Below are 19,158 nucleotides of genomic sequence, written 5' to 3' on the forward strand. Positions count from 1 at the left end.
GGAGGGGGGGTGGCGAAACAGAACAAGAGGGTAGTAACTGAAAACAAACAAAAAAAGCAAAAACTAAACGAAAAACAGAACAATGCCAAGTAAAAAACAAGGAAATAAACCAAGTTTAGATGAGATACCATTGGTGCGGAGGATGAAATGCTGCTGTCTTTGCTGCCGCCTACTACACTGTTTTTACTGTTGTTTGTCTGCGGCTGGGCAAAAAAAACAAATACAAAATGATTTTTTTTAGAGAAATGCAAACCAAACGATCCGAGCAGAACACTCAGGCCAATCTGGGGGGCCAGGTCATCAGGTTATCCCCTCCTCTTCCTCTGCCAACTTCCCAGAAAATCACCCCCATCCTCTCCCCCCTCCCCCAATTCCAGAGACACTTGTCACAGGGTCCGATGTCACCATGGTAAAGCAGGAGCACCTGGCTCCCAGAAGTCACTGGAGCTCCAGCCGCCCGCCTCAGCTCCTGGCTCAGACCCAGCAGGACCCGCGGACCAAGAGACAGGCCCCTGACCTGGAACCATAACTCTGTGGCCGGCCAGACTCTCACAGAAAACAGGAACACGTGGCGTGAGTGTGTATGTATGTCTGCACGTCCCTCACAGCAGGAGGCCCCTGAAGCACGTGTCGGTCTCCAAGAGCAATAAGCGCAGGACGTGCATCATTGCGGTCATCTGTGTATGTGTGTGAGCTTGTGTGCGCAGCCAGTGTGACTGGAAGATTGCTGCACCACTGAAAATGTCTCGACTGTCTCTGTGAGACTGGGTTTCTCTTTCAGAAAGTCCGGGATTCTGCGCCTGTCTGAAGTGTTAAGACACTGTATAAAAAACAGCACGCCACTTTATTTCACAGTAAACAAAGAATGTGGCGTAAAAACAGTTTAAGACAACCTTTGGTGTTTCAGTTGAAGGATGTTGTCTCAATGAGTTTGCACACCAGCTGAACAATTTTAACCAATCCTGTAACAATACTCTTAAAGCATGTTCCTTGCATTTATGTTTTTTCTACCGGCTTACAATAATAGATTGTCCAACTATGAGTCACATTTTGTTTCTGAAAACTCATTGAGGCTGGTCTCATCAGGGGACAATACCTGTTTCACACAGCTGACAAGAGTATAGCAGGTGAAGACCCTACATAACTATTTCTTAAATTTTTTTCCCTTACATTTAGATTGCACTTTTCTCGAAAACACCCTTACTCTTTTCGAGAAACGCCCTGGGGTTGTTAAGAACCACAGAGAGTAAGGACCTCGGTTTTACATCTTATCCGTAGGACATTTTAAAGTATAGTGTCCCCGTCACTATACTGGGGCATTAAGACCACACAGACTGCAGGATGAGTGCCCCCTACTGGCCCAAGTAACACCACTTCCAGCAGCAACCTTAGTTTTTCCCAGGAGCTCTCCCATCCAGGTACTGGCCAGACCCACACCTGCTGAGCATCAGTGTGCTGTCAGTTGTGAGTTGTAGGGTTGATAATGACTGCCGGCTAAAAGGAGAAATCAAGAACACTGAGATATTCTGCTATCACGCCATCCTTGAACAAGGCTGTTTCGAGCTGTCCACGTGTCTTAGGCTACTGGCTTTGTAAGACAACCCTGCGAAACTAAACACAACAGCTAATCAACTGAATACAGGAGGTCTGTTATACGTCTGGGTTAGTGACTGAAAGGCATAAAGTGAAACACCATATAGGAGGGAATTTTCCCCTCCTTCCACTCCTCCCTTAGAACTCACAATATTAGAATACATATAGAATATACTATATTAGAAAACATGCAAATACAATGGTGGAGTTAGGGATTGTAAGAACTGCTATTTCTCCCATAAGAATATGACCATGATATTTATTATGTCCTTAAAACATATACCTTTATATTTATATATAAATACAATGACATTACACATAAAAGCATTTTTATTGTAAAAAGCATCAAAATGTAAATAGAATTTCAACACTGAAATCTAATTTCTCCAAGTAAAGGACAGGGATAGGGACAATTTCTCAAATCAAGGTTGTATTTAAACTATATTGCTCAAAGCACTGAAATGCAAACATTTAACTTTAAACTTTTTGACAGGTGATTTAAGTTGTTTCTGAAGCTTGATAACCTGCTACGATATACTGTATGAGAAATTCCATTAACACCAAGACTCAATCTGAGCTTCACAACGTGAACATAATTTCTCACGGAAGCTCTTCTTCCTCGCCCTGCTCTTTAAGTCCTTATACAAGCTTAGGACTTTCTTTCTCCTTTTTTCCATGATTGCACTCCTTTGCTTGTTATTTTTACTTCTGAATGATTTCAAGCATGCTTAGCCTTACTTTCCCTTTCAGCTACATTTTACCTGTTTGTTTTAAAACTCTGACTGCAATTAAATAGTAATACCTGCTGTGGGTGAGAAATCTACAGTGTAAGTTGAAAATTAGCTGGGATGACTCATGACTTGAATTGAGCAACTAACTGTAAAAATTTCACCCAATAATCAATCATCAGCGTGTTTGTACAAAACAACGCATGCCAGAGCAACCTATAACAGAGACAGTCAGTAAAGAACTATTAAGCGATAACCCCTGCAACACAGAAAAAAGGCTCATATGTGTTACCAGGTGAAAACTATTCAAAATGCCTTGCAGTCAATGGTGCTCTTCCCAAGACAAATTACATGGCTAAAATTTACATAAAAGATACAGAAAAGGCAAGTTGTTTCTTCTACAAGCTTGTCTTGAAAATGCAGACCCCAATAATAACAGGACAGGAAAACCAGAGCCACCTTCGCAAAGAGCCGCTCTGGTGTTTCACAACATTCAGAAGTGACATATTGTGCAAAGCGAACTACTCACACAGGTATCACAGCCCTGAAGCACCTCTGTAGGTGGCCAGGAGATGACAGAGGGCAATCCCACGCCACCTGACACTAACACTAGATGTTCACTGGCTTCACCTCAGAGCTGATTTCTTACAAACTACAGAAAAACTTTCAGGGTGAGGTACCCACCAGAGGGCACAAGAACCACAGAAACTGCTCGGTAGGCTCACGAGAAAGCAAATGCACAATGAGAAACAAACGCATGTGTGTGTGATGTGTGGATGGTGTTATAACTGTACAATAACAGGCTTCTTGTACAGGCTTGCAGGTTACTAGCCATAAAAACACTGAAGAGTTGTAACCTGGATAACTGTGAAAGGGATAAACCCGTGGAGGAAATAAGAGGTGTGCTGTATGAATGGCTCTTTCAAAGAATCCTGGAAATGTCCACTTGATATTTTCACTGCAAGGGCCTCCACTGGACTCAACTCAGACGGGCCAGCAGCTGGAGCCTCAGGAGGCCTGCCTGACCAGGGTGCAGATGTGCTACCATGGTCGGTGACTGCAGAACACAGCTCTGTGACCGATACTAACCCTGACTCTCTGTGTGGGGTGAGGCAGTGTGTATGCAGGTGGACATGGCCGCTGTGGGGTGTTGTTACCGCAGGAGAGCTGAAGGTGTGGGCATGTGAGAGAACCCCAGTGGGCAGATGGACCTATAGCAGGTGGAGGTATATAAATACTGGGTGGGCTACCAGTATTGGGGGAGTCCTGCTGACTGAGTGCAGAGTATTTTGAGATGCATCTCTTCTGCTAATAAAACTCACACACCCAAGGCTCATATCACTCAGGTATGCACACCATGTGCTGTTTGTCATTAGTCTACTCCCACAGGAACAACACAGAACTATAAAGAGGAAAGGGTTAATCCCGTTAAGGGTTCATGTAATAATCAACTCAAGATCTCAGTGGTCTTTTAAAAAACACTATTTCACCTTTAGTCCTGTTTCAGCAGCAGTGCGGTATTTGAAATTGTCATTAAGCCTCAAAGTCTCAATAGTGCCAAAGCAAATGAGCTGCAGAGAAGAAAAATGTTTCTCAATAGCCTTTTCAAAACCCTTATTTCTAGCAAAACAAAAAAATAACTAATGCAAACCGTTCTTTATTAATACTGTATTAGCACAGGCAGTACTGCAGCGCAGATATAAAGCATTTCAGCCATCCAGCTGCACAGTGCTGTCCACATCTCCACAAGCTCCGCGCACTATAAATCCCATCTACAACAGCAGAGGCTGGCTGCAGGATCCAGGTGCGGAGATCTGAGGAAATGGGCCAGGTGCCTGCTTTCCACAGCAAGCTTTAACCTGAGCCAACACTCTCCCCCAGAGAGCTGGAGTCTCTCCGCAGTGCTGTGGACCCACACGCTGAAAACACTACAGGTTATACTGTATTTTGATAAATACAATAAATGCCGTGTCATTTCTGAATATACTGTACGTGTATGTACTGTAGGGGATCAGAGCACTTTTTGAAATCAGATTAAAATAACCTTAATCTTACTTCATTCCTGGATAGAAATGTAGCGGTGGAGCTCTAGTGGGCAGCAGCCTTCTTTTCTGTAACATCTTTTCAGCCTTCTAAACAAGTATTATTTTTCTACTGACCATCGCCATGTTCTCCAAAAAACAGGAAAAATTCATTTTCCTGACAATTAAAATTATACAAAATTAAACTGTAACCCCATTGCTCTCCTTAACCTTCTTTCTCACCCACTGCTCTCTCAACCACACTGCACCCTCCAGTCTCTCCCTGTCCCCCCTCATTCTCCGTCTTGACCCCTCAGTGGAGAACTGAAAGTCCAGAGACCAGGACCTGCACACGTCGGTCCCTCATCTCTGCCCTTCAGTAACTCTTACACTGTTCTCACCTACTTGAGTTTCATTAACATTCGCTCACTTGTTACAGTTAAAATGCGGACCATGTAATAACAGGGTGTCCCTGTTACTACTGTTTCCACACAATCCCCACACACTGCTGTATTGAGCACATGCTAGTAGTGCACCAGTACACTCACCACACATCAGCTATCAGTGGGGAGGAGAACAGAGTGATGAATCCAGTTCATAGATGGGGATTACTAGGAGGTCATATTAGTAAAGGCCCAATGGGAAATTTGGCCGGGGTAACACCCCTAGTCTTTTCAAGAAGCACTCTGGGATTTTTCATGACCACAGAGAGTCACAGCCCTTGGTTTTATGACTCATCCGAAGGAAGTGTGCAGGAAAAGAGGGACTGGGAGGAACTGTATTGTGGTCAGGTGGCACATGGGCACAAACGCCGTGTATGAATACAGTAAAAGCTGGAGCACGGTTGGGCACAGAGCGAGCACAGCACTGCTTCTTCGAGTGCACATGGTGGGGTGAATGCGCCACACGACAATCGCCTCCTTCTCCACTCGGCCCTCTTTGAGCCCTCCGACAGTGGTCTTGCACCCATGCAAAAATGTACACACATACAGGTATGTAAAAAAAAAATATAGCTTCAAAATCCCATAGTATGAAGCTCATAAAAAAGGCAGAAATACAAGGATTGGAACAAGATTCCTGTTGAACACCAGTTTGATCCATTCCAGGAATTTCCAGTCACAGGGATTGTACTGATTAAGCAGAGTGGCTGTCTGGTTCAGGTATTTTAACCTGTCAAATCTCACACAATTTCTTTAAAACACCCAGCATGGGGTGTGAACTTTGACACAGGAAGCTGCAGCCGGTATAAACCTGGAATGGCTCACACTGGTGGGCAAGGGGGATCCTCTTTCCATCCCTGCAATCCTGAGGGATTTTCGGTGTTTAGTGAAGTCGTTCTCAGATGGGCAGCGCTGCTGCAGCTCTGGAGCTTTCAAAGGGGGTTAGGCAGGTGGGAGCAGCTGTACCAGGGCAGTGAAGGAGGGGCCGCAGGCCAGTCCAGGTGAGGCTTGGAGATGGGCTGTGTGTGGGGAGTGATGGACATGCATGTTGTGTCCTAGCCTGACCTAAGATGGCACTTCAACCAGGTGTAATCAAGACACATCCCAGAAAAGGTCTGGACAGAGAGTCAACAAAGAACTCAAGGAGTCTTTCTGATGTGTGTTCTAAGACACCCTGTAACAGCTGTGCAACACCTTTGCATCTGTCGTCATTTCTGTTTATCTGTTTTTTTCTCTTGTCTGAAGCATCACTGCTCATGAGTCTTGGCAGGAAACCGAGGGGGGGAAAGAACTAAAAGAAATATGAGACAGCTCTTGCAAAATTAGAAAATTAAAATGTAATCAATAAACAAAGTAAAAAAGAAAAACATCGCAATTCCCCTCCCCTGTCGCTAGGCCAAGCCTGCTGTCATGAGCCGCACTGCCATCGCTATGGCAACAGGAATCAGCTGACCTTCTCACAGCCAAAGCCAACAGCCAGCATTTCCTTCTGCTGTCGCCAGGCAGGATCCAGGAATGAAGCTGGGGGCCTTCTGAGGACAATTCACTGATTTAATCCTGTCTTTTGAGTGTCAGGTTTGAAAAGGGCTATGCTAACCTCTTGCGTGCTGTGCATTCATTTGGATTTTCCTCAAGGGGGAGGTTTTGTGCTTCATTTCTACAGAGAAGTTAAAGATGTATTGAAAACATCTTTAGAACTGAAAAAAGGGGTGACAGATTTGAACTGCTTCAATAGAAATGGTTTAGCGTCGGTGGGCTGCCCCTGGGCACATACGACACCAGCTATCTGGTGTGGGGGGGCCGGGCAGGAGCACTTGGCCTAGCAGTAGCACAGAGACTGATGAGTAACAGAGACTGACGAAGCAGTGAACGCTGCAACAATGAGGGCACATGAGGTGGACATGTCTGTGTGGGCCAGGTGGCAGGGAGGGGGGGGTGTGGAGATGTCAGATGAACCAGGAGTCGATGAATTTCCAACAACAAGACAGCCCCACCCCCACCCCCCCACACACACGACCCGACACCCCACAAACCACTTCATCTCACCAAGAGACACCAAACAGAGCTCACCATTAAATACACACTGGAACTGGACTTCCTTTTCTGAACAGATCACAACAGAAGGAAGAAAGAATAGGAAAATAAAAAGAAATAACAAAAGAAAACAGAAAAACACAGCTGCTGGTTAGAAGAGTTCACAGAAAGGAAAAAAAGCAAGGACAAGTACTTTGAGAGAGACGAATGAAGTACGAAGAGAAGGGGAAGGGGGCGCCTTACAAACAAAACCAACAGAATCTTGATTACAACGAGCTCACGACTTATCCTTGAAAATAAGAAACCCAAGAAACAAACCAGAGTGGTTTACACTGGCTAATGCTTTTCAGGAAGACCTAGAACATGCCCATATTGCAGAAACAGACTTAAATGCTATTGGTATATACAATATATGAATAACATTCAAAATAGATTAACAGTGCACTTGGAAAAAAAAAGTGCTGTAGTTTCTTAACAATACATCATCCCAGTAGTGAGACGACAAAGAGCACAGATGTGATTTCAGAATTAACTAATTTTCTCCTCTGCTTCGGAGATAAGTGTGGTAGGAACATGCAGTGCAGACAGTCTGGAGTTAAACTGTAAACTACAACAAAGTTGTAGTTAAACTTTGTTTTTGCTGGCCAGACAGAGGAGTTAAGAACTCTCGCTGTGAGAATCAGGAAGTTAAGAGCCAGCTTTTGTCAGTTCTTAATACTGTCTTCTGGCACAGTTGGCTTTCTCAGGACTTGGAGAGCACGTCCACAGCAACTGAGCAAGTATTAATTCCTACAGATAAAGTACACAGTCCTAAATCCACTTCTGGTGAGAATACAAGTCAGAGTCACGCCAGTGTGTGCGCAGTACAAGGCACCCTGGAGACTGTCCCTAAGCTCAGGGGTACCTCCTGTGGGTCTGCAAGCCCAGGGAAGTGTACTACCTGAAATCCTGACACCCTGTTACAAAGCCCTAGTATGGGATACCAAGGCACGTCGCTGGGGAAAATCAACAGATGAAATGATTTTGCATCATTTCTCTCCTTTCCGTAATTATCCTGCATGCTGAGCTATTCAGTCACACATTTTGGGAAAATGGAGAAAGGTGACAACAGAAGGTGCCAGGAAACTCTGCGCCGGTCTAGATTATTCAGCGCTATCCCACAGAGAGCTGCAAATTGCTCATTTTGGCGACAGCTCGGATTACACAGACACCTGCAGTCATGGTATCCGTGTTTTACAGAATCCCGTGACCAATCAGAAGTCTTGTAGGGGTTACCAAACTTGCCAGCTGATTAACAGGAAGGTCTGCTCTGGGTGCAAAGACTACATCAGACCCCAAACAAAGCAGCAAAAAGAGAAATCATAAAAAAACCTTTACTCATTTTTTGTGTTTATATTTATACCTCCCAGTGTGCAAACTGCACTACAACGTCATGTCATTTGTGTATTTAAAGGCACAAAATGTTCACAGTTTTGCAGTAACTATACATCCCCTTTAAAACATACATTATCTGAAACTCTTGCCATCCTGCTGACACAGCAGTGATGCACTCTGCCCCTGCATTGTTAACTTGAAATATCTGCACAATTACTTGGTCCATAGTTTCAGCCTTCCCTACAAAAGACATGTTACTCCTCTCAATGGCAGTATAGCATGCAAATCAAGGCTGAAAACGCTCCTCTGCACCAGCACATTGTGATCTCCTCCATCTCTGACATCCTGAGCAACCTGATCCTGTGTGCACAGCCTACAACTGGAATGACAAGGCTGGGCTTCATCGTTCTCATGCCCTTTTGCCATGAGGACAAGGCTCTAATCCAGGGCAATTTAAGGCAACAGAGAAGACTTTCGCTGATTACAGTTTGAATTAAATCAACAAAGCTCTGCATTCATTATCAAAAGTGCGTGTAGTGGACTAAACTATTAAGCCAGGTTTACTGATACAATACGCCGAGGGTCACAGGTCAACTTGTTTCATGTGAATCAATCCTTTGTGACAGCAGGCAGAGGGATCTGAAAAGTGCTCATCCAGCCAGCTGGCCAGCACTCCCCATGCCCTTCAGTTAGGGCAGATTCCTCAGAAAGACATTACAGCTAAGAAGATGCAGAGAAACCTGAGGCAGGAAAGACCAAAGAGAAGAGACAGAGTGAGTTACACAAAGCACTTTCCTCAAAATCCCTTACCTTCACTCCATCTGATTTTTTGTTTAGTAAACTTTTGGCTGCTGTAAGATAAAAAGAAAAAGATAAAGAGTTTTAGTGTGGGAGAAATCACATCACACACACACATAGCACATGCGACTCCCCTGCTGTTTCATGTTTTCCCTTTACAGATTTAATTGGGATATTAGTCAGGCACACAGACTCGGCTAAGAATGTACGTCACTCAAAATCAAAACAGGTTATTTTGCCTGCATCCAAACATGGGAATTTGCTGTATTTCTAAGAAAGCTAACTGTTTTAGTCGGGGGGGCGCTTGTCGGAAAAGTGGGACAGCGTGGACTGTTATCGATGATGCAGACTCCGCTGCACCTTCTTGGAGAGATTCGCTCTTGTCCTCCAGGCCGAAGGGTTTCTGTCAAAGAGCAGGGACATCACAGACAACAGTGCCGCATTGTTCTGGCACACTGCCATGAGGCCTGCTCTCACTACAAAAACGCCAGCTCACACAGGTCCATAGAATTACAGCTGTCCAAGGAGACGGACGGAACTCCACATCTGAAGGACAGAGCACGTTGCATTCTTAAGAGTAAAGAGCAGTGAATAACAGGCAATCACGAGCCACCAGGAAGCTTAAAAAGCATTCTAAATCATGTGACATCACTAGATCACAGCATGGGAGATCAGAACGTGTGGGTCAAAATATGGTGAGATATGACATCTATCAACAGATCCTTCATCTAGAGCTCTCTGAACCTTGACTCCAATGTCAGAAGAAGAGACAGCTGTTAGAAAATCATTCTAGCTCGATAAGAAACACTGCTTTGTGTGTAGAGAGCTGTCACACACCACTGAGTGATCAGCCTTGCCTCCGTCAATTGACAAAAAAGAACTGGGTGAATAAACGATGAATGTTTATTAAAAACATTGCCATCACCCAATGCATTTCAACAGAAAATAAATAGGAACATCTTTTTCAACATTTGAGGTTCACAGCAGGATTACAGTATTAACAGACCAATTCTCACCACCCACACTGGTGGTTTCAACAGATTGACTGGTTGGTCCAGCAGAAGCCCAGATGGGATCCTGCCCTGCACTGGGATGTAAAACCTCAGGAAAAAACTACTCTGAGCTGGGTGGATTGGGAGTAAAACTCACTATAGCATGGTAAGGGGAACAGAAAATACCAGCGTGAGATCTGAGAGATCCTTACCTTCCACAGAAAAAAAGGAGAGAAAAGCAGGAAAAATAAAAAGCAAGATTTATAACACTTAGTTAAAAAGAAATCTTTACAAGGATGCAATCAAAACTCTCCCGTGTGGTGCATGCTGCAGTTAGAATGAAGTGGAGGGCAGTATGTTTGGGTTATATATCAAAGGCTTCAACATGCAACTTTCACTACTGAAACTACAGCTCCCAGGGTGCACCATTTATTAGACTCACACAAAAGGGAGACAACCATCTCTTCCAACAGCGCTCCTAAATCAGCTCCGCTAGTGAAAAGCACAGAGGACAGGGGACAGCAGAGGGCATGGGACACTGACCACAACTAGTTCTGCCCTATATGCGCCATACCAGATTGAAAATCCTTTGTTTACTTGTAATTTCTCATAAACTGACCATGATGGGTTGATCACTTTCAGGTATTTCAAAAGATCAAAAGAAGGTGTACAAAAAAGTAAATAAGCACCATATTTTAGCCAACTGTCAGTAAAAGGCACGCAACACAATATCTAGCATTTGGAGAAAATACTACTGCAACCTGTAAAAATCTGAAAAGGCTCAGACATTGAGCAGACTTATCTTATCTTATCAAAAGAATCTTATCACCCTGAACCAGCAGGAACTACAGAACCATACAAAGAGCAACAAAGTGTGCATGCAAACTGGAAGAAAATAATTCTTAAAAAGCGAAAAGATGCAAGGTCTCAAGTGTAAAAGCGCTTGCCTGAAACTCTGCAGCCCTCTGAGCCCTGCAGTCCAAACGTCCACTGACCTTGAGCAGAACTGGGGCTGCTCGAGCAGAACTGCTCAACTACTGCTTCTACTACTAGAAGTGAGAACCTCTGAGCCTGCAGTGTCACTGGTGAGAGCTGTACGCCTCCTCCAACCAATACGAACTAGGACACTGTTGCAGGACCAGCAGTGTGTAAACCTGTGAATGGAGAGCATTTCTCACGTTCCCCATTGTCTGCCAGTACAAGGGGCTGAAAATTGGATCTAAGTGTCCCACAGAAATAAAAATCACCTGTCCCCCAAATAAAAACAGAATTAGCTGGTTTTCCAACATTTCTGCACATGTGTTGGAAATAACAGTCTTGTGCATGAGCATCAACATCTGGCCATGCGAGATCCACAAGGCAGAGCTTTCAGACGCCGCTGCTGTGCCGGTGCTCAAAGTCTTTCTTCACCAGGCTGCTCATTACAGAACAGGGCTGGGCTCTGTGACTGCTGTGACGTGAACAGCTCACTTTCACTCTTCTGCCTATGAAGGTTTCACTGCAGAATGAACAGAGCATAGCCAATACTTGAAGACGCATAATGGAACAAATTGCATTATCCAGGACTGCAATTGTTCTGCTTCTGTTGTATACACATAGTAGTGCAAGTGATTTGTGCCTTGGACAAAGGAATCTGACAAATGAAAAGACCAATTGTAATTTGAGCCTATTGACCAGGTATGAAGACAAAGTGGGCTGATGATGAGTATTGATAGTCCTTTAAATGCTCAAGGTCAGGGCCTAATTCTGAAAGAGTCCTTCTCCACAGAGACCAACTCTACTGTAGAGTGCCGGGGATCTGTACACTCTGATGTAGTGAATGGGTGGACCTAAAGGAAATGGACACAGCATTTGGAAGTCAGCAATAAAGGTATCAACAAGGGGCTCTTTTTATCATAGATGTTAAGAGTCAGGGCTAGCCAGGACTAAGGATTAAACTACCCAGTAATAAAATAATCAAATGTAGGAAAGTATTCTAACCTTCTTGGGTTGCCTTTAAACAGCCATCACAGACATGATGTGGCCAACTCAGTGAAGCTACATTTTACTTTTTAATATTGCAACTCTTTAATCTTGCAAAACTACAGTAGCAAAGATGCACACATTGCTTCTTTAAAGCTCAGGGAAGCATCTACTGCTACAAACTGACCTAGGAGAGCCTGTCTTTTGGAAAGAAGATCTCATTGTGCTAGGCAACAGCATGATTATTTGTAAAAAAAAAAATTCTCACAGCTAGACAAGTCATGTTATCATGGCCTGAGATTCTGAAAGCCTGGAGAGACTACAGGCATCCACCAGAGCAGAAGAAGAGAGCAACATTTGTAACACCTTAAAACAGCTTGCCTGAGCTGCCTGAAAACACCAAAAAACAAGACCATGTATGTGATGATTATATACAAACCCACTTAAATAAAAAGCTGTTATATTTGCAGTGGGAGGATATGCAAAATACTGACTGGAGGCATTCAGCAACCTTACTTTCTTCATTTTCATAGCTGCCTGTGAGGGAGTCTAGTTCTCATTTCTCCGACCAGCTTCCAGTGTTACCTGCCTCATTTTAAACTGCAGCTGGAAGACTGGTCATATTCCACAACCCCTTCTTCCTTTTAGAGAGGTGTCATCTCACCAATGAGTTCATACAGTCAATACCATATGTAAGTATTGATAAAAATAAACTCATCTTCGATTCTACTTTCATTTCAACAACTCTTTTATCATCTACTGTGGGAACCCCAGGGGAACAAGCTTGGCTCTTCTTAAACCTACTAACTTCTTGACATTATTCCCTTGTAGAGCCCAGAGGTCAGTCTGAGTCAGACTGGGAACTCTGAAGGCAAGGACAGATCCCTTGAGGAACGTTTCATACGGGCAACCTGCATGGCCAGTTACTACCATAACATCATCAGTATTTTTGTTTACTGAGTTAATACACTAGATTACTCTTAGACCATGATCTTCCATCTTGAGTTTTTGTAAGGCCCTGCAATTCTACCCTTACTTTATTATTGCAAGTCATGGTGGTTTGTTACAGTACCACAGTGCCCTCATAATAAAAGCCACAGAAAACCACTGTGAAAGCAAAATACATTAGTAAGCACAATTTTCCAAAGCAAATGCATGTAAGTACATGGTCACACCAGCAGCCTGGACCTCCAGTGGTCAAGAACGCAGTGGTTAAGAGGGTCCTGTTGTGGGTGTTGGACCTGCAAGGCCTGTGCAGATGGCCTCTACCCTCAGCTACTACAAGAGCTGCTCCCCAGTTTCTACCAGCCAGCAGAGGGACCTGAGGGACTGCATGCGCCTCTCTCCAGCCATCACAGGACACAAGCTGTCAATGACGTTCGTTCTAGATGAAACTAGCAAGCAGGACAGATCAGCAACCACAGAAAAATGGTGGAACCCAAAATGCATCTGATTTCCATGCAATCTGACAGCGCATGCTTGCTTGCTTGCTGTTTTTGTGGTTTTCCAATTGAATGCAGTGTGGGATGGTATTAAATCAGCTTCTTCACCTGGTGGAGGGATGGTTGAGTTTGAATGTAAATCTGTACATCCCTCTCCATTAAATAGGTGTTGTGGTGGTGGTGTTCATGAATGAATGCGTCGTTAATACCAGTGAGTACAAGTGATACTGAATTTACACGACTTTTTAACTTTAAATTTTAGAGCTAAGGAAACAGAACCATGGTGCTTGTACCAGAGTCCAGGCTGAACTCTTTGCACACATGTCCCCAAATCAAGCCTAGGCTTATGCCATCAGTCAGCTGGGGCTGGCTCTGCCCATCTTTAACCCAGGGCTGGCTAGGGTTTGTTGGTTGGCCTTTGCATTTATTGCTGACCGCACCACAACGCACCTTAAGACTCGCCCGGTACCTGTGAAGACTGTAGTGTAGTCGGCAAGAGATGTACCCTGTCTCCAATCACTACTACCTCTGCAGAGGCACTGGGGGAAATACCAGGGGGCGAGAAGAGGACAGCCCGAACAGTGGTGTGGCCCAGAGAACAGAGCATAGCCCTTTGCCTGTGGGAGAGCTAAGACTGATTACAGGCTCCAGACTCAGAAGGAGATAGCTAATGGCTTTCTTTACAGCAGTGTACCAAGGCACAAAATCTGTAAGAGAAGCTGTAGGACTTTACTAGCATACTTTTGGTAGCTATTACTAAAATGTGTGCTTCACAGTTTTCAAAGATGCATTCTACTTAAAAGGGCAGATAGGATCATATTCAAAGATATTCCTGCCCCTCTGTCATAATGTACTTGGGTGACTACACTCAGAAATAAGAGATCTCTGTCAATATAAGGTCATCAAGGTCTAGGTTATGCAAATGTAGGGTTAACAAAAGCTTTCTTTTGGCCAAATAGAAAAGATAACTAAGCACAAATTCAGAACCAAAGAACAGCAATAATATAAAAGAAACCAGCACCTTGAACTGATTAACACTCCTTATTACAGAACTAAAAAACTACTGTTTAGAGCATTTGAAGATAAAACAATTGATCATTAACTTATTATCAAAGTCACAGTGAGCGAGAAGAGAGTGCTGGGACTACTCACCTGAGCAGTGTTTTAGTGTTTCTCAATACTCTACTGTCTACAATGATGCCCTGAAGATCCCTCTCTTTAATATGCATTTACATGTATAATATACTACTACAAATTAAGCACAGATGCTGTTCAAGAAGATAAATGATAGGTTTAAGCATTAATCTGATCTGACTGATGTTTAATGTGTTTTGTTAAATTGTTAAACCCCAGGCTATAAAGCAGAACAATTTACTGGATGGAGCATTTTCTTATAACTGGAAGGCATTAGTTATCTCAAGAGATTTAAATGCTTTTGTATGTTATTCTCTGGTCTTGCTTTTCTGTGACACAGGTGAGTTTACCACAGACCCTGCCGTATTTACTAGCAGGCCAGATGAGATGGTCACATGAACTGTAAAAGGTTTGAATGAACGACGTATTATGTTGACAGAGGACACCCGAGTCTAGCTCACTGATGAAATCCACCAGCTGAAGAGGAACACACAGAGCTAATTTGCGATCTTGCACTCTAGTCTTTCACTATAACAGTGGCCTTTGGGTGTCTTACAAGCTGACAGTCTGGCACTGCGCAAAGATCATTGTGCCCTGCTAGCCTGGCGTCTGCATGGGACACCAGAGGCTGGGGGGGCACAGGGGGGCGATGGAAGGTGCCAAGGCAATCAGACTCCCGCTGCACGGCAGTTCGTACTATTTCACAACAAATTGCAGGTTCTTGTACACAGGTCACCAGGCGGCAATGGGTACTGCACAACTATAATTGACAGTTTTTAGCCTCACCAGTGCAGCTTATAGATGAGCCTGCAGCGGATCAGACTCTGGAAGTCTGACTGCCGCCTGCAAGCGGGTGAACGAATGGAGAATCATGGGGGCAAGCAGCCGTGTGTGTGTGAGCAATTGTGTCAGAGCGTGCATGCGTGCCAGTGTGACTGCAGGGCAGGCTCCCAGGCGACATGCTGGCTGGGACGAGTGGGGGGCTGGGGTCCCCCCCCCCCCCCCGCTGTGGGGACGTACCTTGCTCCGCCAGCGCGGCAGTGCTGGTGGTGGCGGCAGCAGCAGGGCCGGTGCTCTGCCGGCCCACTAGTGGACAGAAAGGCGCAGAGTTGGGAGGAGCCATTGGACACGGACAGTGTATGGCTGCAGCAGCCTCCCTTACAAACTGGGAGCTTGCTGTCTGATCAGCCTTCTCCCGAGCTCCTATGGGAAGCTCAGAGGCTTAACACACCTGGACTCTGGCTTCCTGAGAGCAGTTTCACACTGCAAGCAAGAAATACTGACCAGAGGCCATGGCATGCTTTCTTTCACAGAGCCAGAAACATGGCACAAGAAGGACATCAATTACTGTAACAGAAAAACAGCTGAGTGTAATGGGGGGGCCCTACAGACATGGAGATGGGGGAGCACTACAGACAGAGCAAAGGGACACGATGGGCAGAACAGCTTGTTTGGTTTGTAACGGTTCTTGATGAAGAGGCCTGACAAAGTCCAGATGGTCACCCCCCCACAATCTTTTACCATGGTAAACTGATGCAGTAATTCAAGTATTACCACGCCCCTGCAATTTCCTGTGATTTGCATTAGATATTTCTATAACTATATAGAAATATAGAAATAAGGTAGGCCTTCTAAAACTATATTTCTATAAGTTTTACAATAGTTTGATCAATTTGTAATAGAACAGAACCTGCAATAGAAACCCAGTACAGTGGACTACAGAGGAAGGTAAAAGGGGTAAGGCTGTCCAGTCTGGACTACACAGATGGGGTTCAGTGTATTTTCTTTTTTGGTCTGTGTCTCCATTCCCTGAAGCCCAATTCTAGATACTGGTCTCAGTGCCCTGTGCAACCATTTGGAAACTGTTGCAGTATCATAGGGATCCTAGTGTAATCATCACCTGAGGGAAAGCTCATTCAGTGCAGGATACACCCCTAAAGCACTACAGCAAGAGGTCAAACTACAAAACCACACACATAGCTACAATGCTGAAACCAAGACTAGGGAAATCTCGTTCCTTTACATGAGAACTTACAAGATCCCTTCATACACAATCCAGAAGAAGTACCATTTTTACCAATAGTAAAAACAAAACAACAATCAGAGATCCTCAGTGCAGAGGCAGCGTCCAGGCCAAATGTGTTGTGGAGTGTCTTCTTACAAGGGTGGTATTGCAGTACCCAGTTCCCACAGCAGAGGTCACTATCCTACCATGAGTCTGAGAGTGCCTCAGTGGAGAAGGGGTGAGGACAGCTCTGCTCAGGCTAGGCTGAGCGGACGCAATCTTTCATTCCAACAAACCATTAAATAACTCTCAGCTGCAAGACCTTTTAATCAGTGGATTTCTTGGATCGATAAGCTACTTGCAACCAAACGAGCAAGATGGTCAGAATGGCCATCTCTTGTTTGCAACCTTTATTTGATTCCTGTGCCATTAAGCAGAATATATAGTTCCGTCTCCCACACTCCGATTCAGGCTGCCCTCTGAGGAGCTATAATTCCCTCAAGATGGGGAGAATAAAGGGTGGTTATGTCCATGCTCAGTACTTTCTGTTCAACAAACCTTCTACCCCTCAAACAAAACCACAGAAAGAGTCCATCCTTTTCGCTTGAATTGTGGAGAAGTGGAGAAGAATCCTTCATCCCACCAGGAGGTGGGAATGAACAGCAGACGTTCATCTCTTACGTAAGCAACACAGATCCTCCCAAGAACTCACCTGAGAAATTTCGGGAGACCAGCATGGTGGTGAGGATTGCTCCCTGAAATAGAGAGACTGGTGTTATTCTGTCTGAGCCGCTGTTGCACAGTTACAGCATAATAGCCCTGCCCACGGACACTTCTAACTCGATGTGAGCTGGCACACACAGTGGCAACAAAGGCTCAGCCTCCCCAGCATGTCAAGCAAGGGGAACACAGCTGTAAGCGTGGGGTACGTGCTCCTGAAAAGTGCACCATATAGTAAATCAATGGATGACCAATCAATTTTCCGCATGAGAATTAATATAAAAAAGGGTGGGTGTGATTTGACAGTCCCAGAACACTGTCTACACAGTCATATAAGAAGTATTTGGTACATTTAATCTTTTCTTTAATTCTGTAACAGTGCATACGATGAAAGATGCTCTTTAGTGAAAGGTTCTGCTGTTGCTTCAAGTGTAATATTTAGTGCGGAATTAAAGGTATTTTACAATAAATGGTTACACTTCTGCCTATGCACTGTACAGGTGCAGATTTCTGAAGACCTCATGGCAATATAAACAGTGCATTAGACTGTGAACAGTATCGACAACACACGACAGGTTCATGAGTGCTTGTTGTCTGCTCTACTTTATGACTTCATCATTGGATCTACATTGATGCAAAGCACTGGGAAAAAGAAACTGAATCTTGGCGTCCACAGAACTGCAATGTATTTGCAAATCAGTGGATTAACTTGTAGCAGGCATTACTGTACAGCAAATGTCACTACAGCAGACCCTGCACATTTGTGGTATAAACACCTTGCTGCACGAGCATCTGCTTCAGGGCCTGCATGAATTATCAGAAAACGCAGTGTTTGTGTTGCCCTCCAAAAGAACAGGAGAATCTGTAGGAACCCAGGCGTGGATGGGGAGGAAGAGGGAAAGACGAACTCTGTAGAAATAGATGACAGGCCAGGCTACCTTGAGTTTTCTTCTGGCATTGAACTTGCGCAGACACTCCACTGTCTCCTGGCGGTGCATCATGGATGCCACGGTAGAACGTTGCTGAAGGAGAGAGAAAGAAGACAAGTAATGCATGAGGCAGAGTGGGAGGACTCATGCTAACTGGGGAGGACTGCAGGGGCTGGACTCCTCCATGCTAATGTCACCATACATTCCTGAAAACAGCTAATAGCCTCATTCGACATAAATTCAGACAAAAACATTTCCAATGTCAAGAGGGATCCATAACCTAGTTATTTCCAAGGACTGTGCTGTGCTTGCTTTCTTGTTATGACTAGTTTCTGCACAGCCCATGGGGGGATGTCCACTGATAGGGCTCCGGTTCTGCAGTCAGAAGTCTCACAGTAGAGGGCGGCATTGTCCATACAAACAGAGAAGCAACTGAGAGCGGGTGAAAGTCTGAAAGGGAGAGAGTACATACGCAGACCCAGGGGTGCTTGAGAGCCTGGTCAGCAGTGATCCTCTTGGCTGGGTTGATGGTCAGCATCTGATTGATGAGGTTCTTGGCCTCAGGGGTGACAGTGTCCCACTCTGGAGAGGGAAACTGGGATCGAGAGAGAGACAGAATAAGGAACACACAGCTCAGGCTTTCAAAAATAACATAAAATAGGTTACAAAGGGCAGGAGGCTGTTCAGCTTGAGAGTCTTGTTTCTTTGCTTATGAATCTCATTCGGCCATTTGTCAAAGAACCAAGGGTGTTTTTCAACTTTGCGTATAGCTTGTACCAGATACCTACCACATTTTCAATAGGACTACCACCGTCCCCCAGTCAGCTGTATAAGTCAGGTACAGAAAGAGGCCTTTGTGTTCAGCAACACTGATCTGTCGAGATGTAAGGATTCCATGGAAGAACCACAATCCCATTTAACCAAGTCCCCACCACTGAAATGGAACCCTGCCAAACCAGTTTCTACAGGAAGCTGCAGGAATTCTT

General features: G+C 44.6%; 1 protein-coding gene across 12 annotated transcripts in view; it reads right to left on the reverse strand.

Moving 5' to 3' along the window:
- LOC148835130 (calcium/calmodulin-dependent protein kinase type II subunit gamma) overlaps positions 1 to 19,158 on the reverse strand; it is a 107,802-nt gene that overhangs the window by 17,457 nt on the left and 71,187 nt on the right. For 4 of the 12 annotated variants that reach the window (XM_088917053.1, XM_088917048.1, XM_088917049.1 and 1 more), the window contains exons 10-15: positions 18,645 to 18,767; positions 18,182 to 18,265; positions 17,236 to 17,278; positions 15,539 to 15,604; positions 9,001 to 9,041; positions 129 to 203 (exon numbers count right to left, since the gene is read on the reverse strand). In XM_088917053.1, the coding sequence (XP_088773179.1) occupies positions 129 to 203; positions 9,001 to 9,041; positions 15,539 to 15,604; positions 17,236 to 17,278; positions 18,182 to 18,265; positions 18,645 to 18,767 (432 nt within the window). The remainder of the gene's footprint in view (positions 1 to 128; positions 204 to 9,000; positions 9,042 to 15,538; positions 15,605 to 17,235; positions 17,279 to 18,181; positions 18,266 to 18,644; positions 18,768 to 19,158) is intronic. The other 8 variants (XM_088917055.1, XM_088917051.1, XM_088917047.1 and 5 more) reach the window with 3 other exon arrangements.

Source organism: Atractosteus spatula, chromosome 5 (assembly GCF_055471065.1).
Source record: "Atractosteus spatula isolate fAtrSpa1 chromosome 5, fAtrSpa1.hap1, whole genome shotgun sequence".
NCBI classification, from domain to species: Eukaryota; Metazoa; Chordata; class Actinopteri; order Semionotiformes; family Lepisosteidae; genus Atractosteus; species Atractosteus spatula.